The 10,415-nt window shown below is 49.3% G+C and overlaps 1 protein-coding gene across 4 annotated transcripts in view; it reads right to left on the bottom strand.

Moving 5' to 3' along the window:
* Positions 1-359: 359 nt before the first annotated feature.
* Positions 360-10,415, bottom strand: part of FAM107A (family with sequence similarity 107 member A) — a 63,766-nt gene continuing 53,710 nt past the window's right edge. For 3 of the 4 annotated variants that reach the window (XM_009200443.2, XM_003894242.3, XM_009200444.2), the window contains 3 exons: positions 5,679-5,853; positions 3,479-3,635; positions 360-2,960 (listed from right to left, as the gene is read on the bottom strand). In XM_009200443.2, the coding sequence (XP_009198707.1) occupies positions 2,853-2,960; positions 3,479-3,635; positions 5,679-5,853 (440 nt within the window). In that variant the 3' untranslated portion in view covers positions 360-2,852. Of the gene's footprint in view, positions 2,961-3,478; positions 3,636-5,678; positions 5,854-9,220; positions 9,447-10,415 lie in introns of all 4 variants that reach the window. The other variant, XM_009200445.2, reaches the window with a different exon arrangement.

Genomic DNA, 10,415 nt, shown 5'->3' with positions numbered 1-10,415 from the left:
CACTGCCGTCATCAGATGAGGGGGAGGCACTGAGCCTTTGTTCTCCACTGTGCCCCAGCCCATGGCATGCTTCCTGGCACAGAGCAGGCACTTAATAAATATTTGGTGAATGATGTGTGCGTTAGTGATGTCCAAGTACCAGTTTTCAGACTCATGCTAGGTAGGCTATATGGGGAAGGTACAGAAAAACAGATCCCAGGCATTGCAGCTGGGGATCCTGATCCAACAGGCTTCTGATGGGAAAGTTGAATCTGGATTTTTAGCACAGCCTGCAGGTAATTTTGGACAGGCAGGGACTGGCTTTCTCTGTCAGTTAGGGATGATTTTGGTTGCAAGTAACAGAGACTGACCAACAACGGTTTAAATAAAGAGGGATTTATTTTATTTACAATAATTATGGAGAAGGATGGTGGCTGGCATTGGCTTGGTGAAATAATGATAGGGTCAATGACTCTGTGATTCTCTTGGCCTTTTTCTCATGGTAGCAAGGTGGCTGCTGTGGCTCCAGGCATCACACCCTCAATCAAAGCAGAAAGAAGGAGGCCAGGGAGATGTTAGCCATGCCTGTGTCTTTTATCAGAAAAGCATAAGCTTTCCCAGAAGCCCCTGTAGACTTCCTCTTCAATTTCATTGGCCACACCAAATCACATAGCCATCCTATGCTGCAAAGGAGACTGGAACAGTGAGAATCTGGGTTTACAGCCTCCACAGTTGGAGTGGCTGGAGATATGGAGTTGGGACGACCCCTGAAGAGTGAACCAAGGTCTTCTGTACAGCTGCCCTGGAGGGCGTGGTGCTTGAGGTCCCTTCTACTTCTGGGGCTTCACGGAAAGACTTGTTGCCTCCATGGAGCACCTCTGGGGACCACTGGGTAAAGCCCCAGGCATTCCCTTGGGGACCCCTCATCTATCTGAGACCCTCTGTCTTGCTTCTCTTCACATGTCTGAACAACACATGGACCCGAGGGCTGCTTCTTTGGGGATGTGGTGATCTTTATTTTAGGGATTGTGCATCTTCAGCGTAACCCTCACCTGACATACATTAAACAGCATAACCACATTCTCAGCACGCCAGTCACATTCAGGAGCCTCTTTGAGCTTGACTTTATATGCACACAGGCGGAATATCTGCATTTACAGCCCTGTGCTGGCCACACACAGGAAAAGCACGACTTTAGTCACCCTCAAACCACCCAGTTACGAGTAAGACCGGGACAATCCCTTTCCTCCGGCAGCCCCACGTTTGCTTCCAGGAATCAGAGAGCATGCCAGTGGCAGCGATTTGAGGCAGCTTTGGGGGAAGTGAAAGGAGATGCTATTCCAGCACTGCTCTGTCACCTTAGATGATGGGTTTAGGAGCCAGAGGCAGGGATTTCAGGGGAAAAGAACAGGCTTGGTTTATTCTCTAATTCTTTAAAAATGGGATAGGAGCAAAAGGTTAAAATAAGTGGGTCTCACATAGGAAACGCCTTCTGAAGAAGAAAAATGGGTGAATTCATTGGAGTTGGCCCAGTTAGGGGTTGGGTCTCAGGTGACAGAGGCGGGGGATTCAGACTCAAACGGGCCAGTCCATAAAGGCGGCAGTGGGGTCTTCAAACCACTGTTTCTATTCCAGAAGCCTATTGGAAATCATTGTATATTTGCTTTCCATAAGACTGTAGGAAAAAGTAAAAAAAAAAAATTCTTTTCTTTTTGGCTAGATTTGCATCATAACAGTGTGGTCACACTGGTAAGAAATGCAGATTGGCAATCACATACATCTCTGATTAAAACAACACTCACATAACTAACACAATTTGCTAGGCCAAAGTCTTCATGGAGAATTCCTGGGGGTGGGAGTCTGGGGCGGGGTGGATAATGAAGAAAATCTGGGGTTGCAGAGGTGGGGTGGGAATCCCTGGGGCATCAGTCCACGGGAGGTGGGGGCCAGCGATGGCTTCAGGCGTGATATTTCTAATACATACCAGCCCTGGGCACTCACGCCCTGCTGCTCACAGCATGGTCCTCACACCAGCAGCCTCCGCCTCACCTGGGAGCTTGTTAGAAATGCAGGATCTCAGCCCCCACCCCAGATCTACTGAGTTAGAAGCTGTATTTTAACAAGATCCCCAGTGATTTGCATGCACAATCAAGTTTGTGAGGCACTGCTGCAGACTTCTGGGCGCAGGAATGTGGCAGCCCTGGGTAGGTGTGGTTAGAAGGCCTGGATGGGCCGGGGGTGGGGTGGCGGTGGGCGCTGTGCGGAGGGGATGATGAAAGCATGGGTGAGGGGAGAAGACCCAAAACAGCTGTCTTTGTTAGTGTCCTCCCACCTAGTCAGGATGGCAGCAACAAGGCCACCTGCGGTCTGCCCTGCCCGTCCTCCCCTCCGTGCTTTGGAGGCGGGTGTCCTTGAAGCTAAGCTCTGCTGGCTGCAGGTAAAATCACAGGTGGGGGAGTTCTCTGAGACCTAGGAGCTGGGTGCGCGGAGAAGCGGGGCCCTGGGGAGCCTTGGAGATTCCTGGTGGGAAGGCCCGGGCAGAACAGAAGGCTTGTCAAGCCAGAGGGCTGCCTCTTCCTCCTCAATTCTGCCAGAGAAACCCCCTGTGCTGGGCTCTGAACCCCCTGCAGGGAGGGATGCAAGTTTTCCCTCGTGGAGCAGAAGGTCTGGGTGCTTGGAAGGAAAAGCCTAGGAGCTTAGGGGCCCCAGCCTCCCAGGGAGAGCCAGGCCCTCTGGGGTGACACATTTCTACAGAAGCAGGTGGGAACATCACAGACGTCCCAAGGCCTGGGGCCCAGGGCTGCCAGGTGCAGAAGGGCTGGAGGAGGGTGTCCAGGCCAGGGTGGGTGGTGGCCTGAGCCTGGCAGCTGGCCCTACAGCGCTCTCTCTTCGCTGGTCAGTGTGGCAATTCTCCGCAGGTTTTCCCTGACTTTAATAAACTCCGGGGCGTGATCCTCTTCCTTCTCCGGTGGTTTTTCCAGCTGAAGGAGGGAGAAGCAGAGGGGTGAAGTGGATGGAGCTAGGGGGATTGCTACTCTGAAAACCTACGGAGTTTGGACCAAGGGCCCACTCAGTGGGGAAACAGAACCAACCTGAGGATGAGTTTTGCTACTAGCCTGGTAGCTGGGGCACAGAGCATAAGACTGAGTTCTCCTTGTGAAGCCTGGTTCAAATCACTCACCCGCTCTGGGCCTCAGGTTCCCCATCTCTAAAATGGGAATGCCACCTGGTACGCAAGACAGTTGTAAGAATGAAATCAGAACCAGCGTGCAGTACACTGGGCCAGTGAGGAAACTGAGGTTCAGAGACAGGAAACCACTCACCCTAAGGACCTAGCAAAGTGAATGGCAGAGGGAGGACTCAGGCCAGGCGTGGACTCTTAGTCCAGTGCTCTGTCTGCTGATCCTCTTCCCTCTTACTGGCTGTGGTCACAGCAGAGCTCTTCCCTGGAGGACAGCCCTGGAGGATGCGTGATCCTGGCTGGGTGCCCATCACCCACCTGGTTCAGCCTCTGCTGCCGTCTCAACAGCTCCTGCTCAAAGGGGCACTGCAGCCGCTTGGCTTCCAGCTCCTCCTTCTTCTTCTTGATGAGCTGGTTCCGCCGGCGGTGCTCCAGGACGCGCTGCAGCTCTGGCTTGCTGTCCACACCAAGGCCCCTGGGGTGGGGAAGGGGGAGCTGTCAGGAGACCATCACCTTCCCGCTTCCCCCAGCCTCAGGGCTGCTTCCTGCGGTGACACCAACCCCCAATATTATCTTGTGCAATCCTCCCTGTAGCCTTGGAGGTGGACCCATTACTGTCCCATTTTACCGAGACAGAAACTGAGGCTGCTAGGGCTGAAGATACACTGAGGCTGCTAGGGCTGAAGATACCAGTCCAGGTCACAGCTACAGATGGGCCAGATGAGGATTTGAACCCAGGCCTGTCTGACTGCAGAGACCAAGTTTTACGTTATTTCTGGTTATTTTCTTAGGATACTTTTCTAAAGGTAGAATTGCCGGGTCAGGCTCTTTGAAAAGATTTGAGGTACATATATCTATTTGTGCCTGAGAAAGGTTATCCAGTGTATCCTCCTGTGAACAGTGTACAAGAGCATCTATTTCTCCCCACCATCACCAGCCAATCTTTTTATATTTGAGAATCTGGTAGGCAAGAAGTAATATCTGTTTTTCATTTGTTTCTTTATTAGTCACATGGAACAACATTTGATATGTTTACCAGCCATTTGCATTTCTTCTTTTGTGAATTAACTGTATTATCACTATTATTTTTACAGACAAGGACTTTCTCTGTTGCCTAGACTGGAGTGCAGTGGTGCAATCATAGCCCACTGCAGCCTTGAACTCCTGGGATCAAGTGATCCTCCTGCCTCGCCCTCCCAAAGTTTTGGGATTACAGGTGTGAGCCACCACGGCTGGCTGTACTGTATTACTTTTTATTCATCTTTTCCTTGTGGATTTTAAGAGATCTGAATCTATTAATTTTTTTCTGTATACATGAGTTTTAAAAATAAAATTTGTTTATATTACAAATACTTTCTCTGATTTGTCTTTAAGCTTTTGTTTTTGATTGTCGTGATGTTTTTTGATATTAAAGGGATGAATCTAAAAGCCACTCAGAGAAAATGCTCATATTATAATACTAATTGAAAACAAAAACAAAAGCGACTCAGTGTACAAAATGATAACTGCTAGGATATTAGTCACATAGCTGAAAACAAGAACAGAAATCACAATCGGCTCTAATACCAGAATCAGCCAGCAGAGGGAGCTCTGAAAGCAACGCTGGGCTGATGCTATTACTGGTGAGCAGGAGTATTTCCCAGTCCTCCCAGAGGACGCTCAGCCTTCCCCTTCTCCAATTCACATCCCATCAATTGCCCCATCCCACCCCTGCCTCCTCCCAGATGCCCCTCTGGCTCGTCTCTGTCATTGCACACCACGGCCTGCCATGAAAGAGCCAGCCACCATCCTGGGTCTCTGCAACACTCCTGCCCCCTTCGGTATTGTGAGCTCCCCTATCCCCCCACCTCACCAGACGGGCCCATCACACCCTGTGCCCCTGCTGTAGACCCTTCCTTAGTCCATCCTTCTGCCCTGGCCTGCACCACACAATTGATGCCCCAGGCACAGTGAGTGACTCCTGTTTCCTGTTCATTCGCATATGAGGTTCCCTCTGCCATCCAACACCCACCTCCAGGCCTGGCTGACTCCAGTCCCCCTTCAGGTCATAGCTGAGGCAGCAGCGCTCCTGTGAAGTCATTTTAGACCCCTCTCGGGTTCCTCCTCTGGGGTCTCAGGCCTATTTACACCCTCATCAATGCACCCATCCTACTGCCTGGCTATGCACCCGTCTCTGTCTGTGAGGATGGGAACTGGGTCCCATTCATTCTTGTATCCCCAGGTCTGGGCTCAGTGCCCAGCACATAGTAGGCACTCAGTAAGTGTATCTGGAGTGTGGGCATGAAGTGGGTGGCTGGGCAAGAGAACAGGGTTTTTTGGGTTCATCTGGTTCCCAGGGGCCCACTGGGGATGGGGTCTTTACAGATTTTGCTGGTGATCATGAGGGGCACCCTCAACTTTCCTCAGTCTCCAGCAGCCCCAGGATGGTAGCCAGCTCTGCTTTCCTCCAGGGGTACCTTCCCCATCCCCCACAGGCCCAGGTGCTTGATGGGCCCAGGCAGCAGGGCTTCATCCCTACCTTCTGTGGTTCATGAGCAGCTCCCGGTGGAGCTCCTGGTGACTCCGAGACGCCTTCACGGGGTTCAGCAGCTTCTTGGGCTTGATGAGCTCCGGATTCCACTCTCTGTATTCTGGCCGGGCCATCAGGCCCCCGATGTCCGCCCGCTCCCTCTGGATCTCCGAGTACATGGCGGCTGTGGAGATGGGCAGGGGAGTAGCTCAGAGCTGAGCCAATAATCTCACCCTGCCCCATGGGGCACAGTTGAAGGGCAAGGTTTTCATGTCAGATAGACCTTGGCCACCTGCTACTGCGCATACCTGGGCAAGCTACCTGACTTTCTGAGCCTTAGTTTCTTCACTTATAAAGTGGAAATCATAATGGAACGCATGCACAGGGCTGTGAGAATTGGAGATGATGTTTGCGACGTTTCTGGAGTGTAGAAGTAAAGTGATAATGGGTCACAAAATATGGGTTGACACATGCATACTTTTTGGCTTGACTTTGCAAACAACGGTTTTCTCCCACTATAAAAGGAATTATGTTTGAGTTTCTGTTTTTCAATGAGCTTGTAACAGAAAATGAAAATACATTTAAAAAGAGTAATATGTACTTGTTGAAAACAATTTGGATAAATGCAGTGATAAAAAGAAAGTATTACCCTTTATTATCTAACTCTATTCACGGTTCCAAATTCTGTTGTGGAACTGTTCAGCTTTTCATTGTCTTCACATCAAAGAGGAGAGTATGAAATTCAGAGACTGCTGTGTCCCTAATAGCAAAGGGATAGTTGTCAAATGTTTGGCTACTCAATGGCCCTACTTCTACCACAGCAGTTTGAAATCTGTCAATTTACTTAAAAATTAGACACAAGGGCTCCCTCTTCTACAAACTGGCTCCTTATCCTTGAAATGCCCAAAAGCAAGTACAACAGAGAGAGAGAGAGAGAGAGAGAGACTGACTTAAAAACGCCTCAAAGGTATAGACACTACCTGGCCATTAACTGCTTATAGGAATTTCAATGAAAATTTAGACTTTAGCTCTGCTCTCTTCATGAGTCTAGCTTTGCAGAGGTTGAGCTCCTATTATTTGCCAGGCTCTGACAGTTGGCAGTGTCTGCACATTTGTTGGTAATTGCCAATACAACTTTTGAAGTTTTCTTTGGTCTTGGGGAACCAGTGCCCTGTGGCATGTGGTTTTCATGTGGCAACTGAGGGAGTGTGTCCCCACCTCAAATACCAGGCTTCAGCCCCCGCTTGAGGGCCACCATGTTGCCTGTGGACAGACTTTCATTTCCTCCTCCACACTGGGAAGGGGATGAGAACCATTCTCTGCCCGAATACAGTTTCATGGATGAACATGGATGTGTGAAAACCTGGAAGTGGCAAACAGCTTGTTGGGGTCAGAAAATACAGAGGAGGAGGTTTGACAGGGTGCACATTGCAAGGTGACATATCGGGAATCTATGCATCAAACGGGAGACTCTACTTTGCAATGGTGGCCACCAGACCCGTGTTTGGCATTTCTATGATGATCCATCACAGACTGCTGTTAGGAGGAGCAAGTAAGACCACATATGTAAAGGTGCTGTGTAATCTGGAAAAAGTGTTAATTATTATAAGGTATTTTGGATGTAGCCAGGTGAAATGTCAGAGCATAGACATGTTAATTTTTTTCTCGAATTCATATTCTCAGAACCATTTCTAAAATGAGAATTCTTATTAACTTCCCTTTTTTTCCCTCATCTTTTTTGTAAGGCTGTTTGCTTTCAGGTTACATCCTTCCTAATTTTTTGGTCCTTAAAAGGTGATCATAATAGTATTTAGAGTTACTTTAAAATGGGCATTTGACAAAATACAAAGTTGGCTGTATCAGCTCCCCTTTCTGTTTTTAGTGTGGATAGTTTCTTGTCTGTGGGATCAAGCTCTCTGGGTGCCAATGCATTAGAACACCTGGATTCAGATTGGAGCTTTGAGATCTTCTCTCTTTTGCTGACTATTCCTATTGTCAAGTGTCACCCATCCTTTGACTGAGTAATTCTCAGCTACGCTCTTTCCTTCCCGTGACCTCAGCTCTCTTCCTGTTCAGCTTATGCCACACTTTAATAACTACTTTGGCTCCCTGGCTATTCACCTGTTCTTAGTCCCTCTGTGCCCCACAAATCTTCTAGAGCTGCTTGCTTTTCATCAGCTGCACCATCCTTAAAAAAACTCACCGTATGTTGCCAAAGTGATAAGGTTGGAAATAGAATAAGTTGGATAACTTTAGGAAAGGAGATGGCAGCCTTAATATTTGCATAGATAAAGCCATATAACCAGAATTCTCACATGGATGAACAGAAACGCATTTGGAACTGAGAGAGTTCAACAATGTGGCCAGATACAAAATAAGTACACAAAATCAAGAGCTCCAGCGTAATGGCAATGACCAGTGAGAAAGTGCATAATGATAAAAATAGTCATGCATTTCACAAATGTTCGTGTTCCTGTGATTTTCCTGGCACTGCGGTAGACACTGGACACACAGAAGAGAACTAAGCAAGTGAGGTCCCGGCACTCACAGAACCCACACTCTGCTAGGGAGGCCAGCAGTCAGCACATACGCAAGCCAATGAAAACGAAAGACCACAGATGGCTCCAGGCTCCCATACAGACTAAGGAGGGACCCACTGTCAGCCAGGTATGGCGAGGGCCTCTCTGAGGAGGCAACGTTAAGATCTGACAGTTGAGAATGAGGAAGGAGGCCATTTGGGGCCTGGGGAACAGCATGTGTGACTCATGTACCTTGAACAAGCTGGGTCTGTTCAGGGAACAAAAAGACATAGTGTGCTGGGAGTGCTGTGAGCTGACTGACTGGGAGAGCGTCTGGAGTGAGGGTGGACGGGTGGGTTCAAGTCAGGGAAAGGCGCGCCTGATTCAGTTTTAAAAAGGTCATTCTCGCTGCTGTGTGGGGAAACTCTCAGAGGCCTTGGGATGTTTTATGACTTTGGTTTCCTTCACATCCAGTGGGTGGTCTCTGTCTCTTTCTCCCATTAAATTCCAGGGGAAAAAATCTGTGATTGGCCTGGCTGAGACCTTCGCCCCATACATAAGTCGCTGGCCAGCCAGTGGGTTGGCTGCCCCAGGGCCAGTCGGACTCAGTCGCACAGGGTTGCTTTGGAAGAGGGGCCCTGTTTGGTTTGATCTTCTGTTGTTGCTGTCTGAAATGTCAAATGCATTTTGAACAAGTGGCCCTCCTTTTTTATTTTGCACTGGGCCCTGTCAATTACAAAGCCAGTCCTGCACCCCAGGTTCAATCTGTGGTCAGCCCTGGCTCAATGATTTCCTCCAGATGAAGGTGTTTCCCTGAGGCCAGGCTGGTGTGATGGGTGAGGCAGGAACCCTGAAGGATGTGGCTGGTGCCTTAGCTCAGGGCTGCAGGGGAAAAACCATTGCCTTTGCCGCTCAGGGAGCTGAACCACAGCAAACAACCCCTGTGAGATCCATGTATACATCTACGAGGGGTGGGATGAGGAGGGCTTCTGGGGACCCCCAGGACTTAGAAAGTTGAACCAGCCTTCCTACCTTTTAATTTATTTAACCGGGGTCTCTGGGCAGAAGAACCTCACACAGGTCCTGTTATAAAAGAGACTACTCAATGAAGCACAGGTGCCAGGCCAAGAAAATCCAGGCTGTCTTGGGTGGTCAGCTGGGCCTCCTGAGGCAGAGGACTGGGGTGGTTCCCAAGGCTGCTGAGCGTCCCGAGAGATCCAAGACTCTGGGGTCCATCTGGGGAGTGGCCATGGAGGGGCTAAGAGGGGAAGTGGGCATTAGACAGGTCCTCTCTGGAAAGAAAAGGGTGAACAGCCAGGAGAAGAGCTAGCAGGGAGAGGGAGGAGCAGGCCAATCATGAAGGAGAAAGGTAAGTGGCTTGTCTGGATTCTTCATGGCTGTTAAAGAAATGCAGGAGGAAGCAGAAGGATAAGGAGGCTGAAGTCATTCAGACCTGGATTTGAATGTCAGCTCTGTCTGTGCCTTCCCACCCTCTGGAGCTGGAGCCTGGAAACTACAGCCTTTGGACCAAATCCCACAGCCCTGGGACACACCACGCCCACTTATTGTCTATGGCTGTTTCCCACTGAACAGCAGAGTTGAGATGGGACAGCTGCTTTTGATCTGGTGTTTCCTCATCTGCAAAATGAGCATTATGTTAGAATCCTTCTCCATGAAGTTGTGGTATCGTAAACGAGGTGATACTTGCAAGGTGCTTGGCAAATGCCTAGTATAGAGTTGAGCACTTGGCGCTGGCTACCAGGGCTGCCACATACAACAGGCCGGTTGTGTACCTCACAACGGCAAGTCCTCAACTCCTATAGATTAAACTGTGAATGGTGCCCCTGGAATGGCAGTGTGACCACCCTGTTAGCTGCTATTAACAATCACTATTAATAAATCCCATTCCTAGTCCTAGATGGAGACTTCTCATCCTCAGAAACTGCACTGGTTAAATCAGTGGATCTTAACCTTGGCTACATATTGGCCTCACCACAGGAAGTTTCAAAAATTCCAATGCCGGAGTCCCACCACAGGGATTCTGATTTAATTGGCTTTGGGGGTGGCTTGACCTTGGGGATTTTTAAAAACTTCCTAGGTGGTTCCTAGAGTCAGCCAACTTTGCAAACCATGGAGTTAACCCAAAACACAAACTTATTTGCTTCGGCCCTGAAGGATCTCAGCTGACTGTAGTGGGCCTGGTTATTGTGAGCAAATCTGATTAAGG

This window comes from Papio anubis, chromosome 2, assembly GCF_008728515.1.
Source record: "Papio anubis isolate 15944 chromosome 2, Panubis1.0, whole genome shotgun sequence".
In the NCBI taxonomy this organism is placed as follows: domain Eukaryota; kingdom Metazoa; phylum Chordata; class Mammalia; order Primates; family Cercopithecidae; genus Papio; species Papio anubis.
This window is presented reverse-complemented; position numbering and strand designations above follow the sequence as displayed.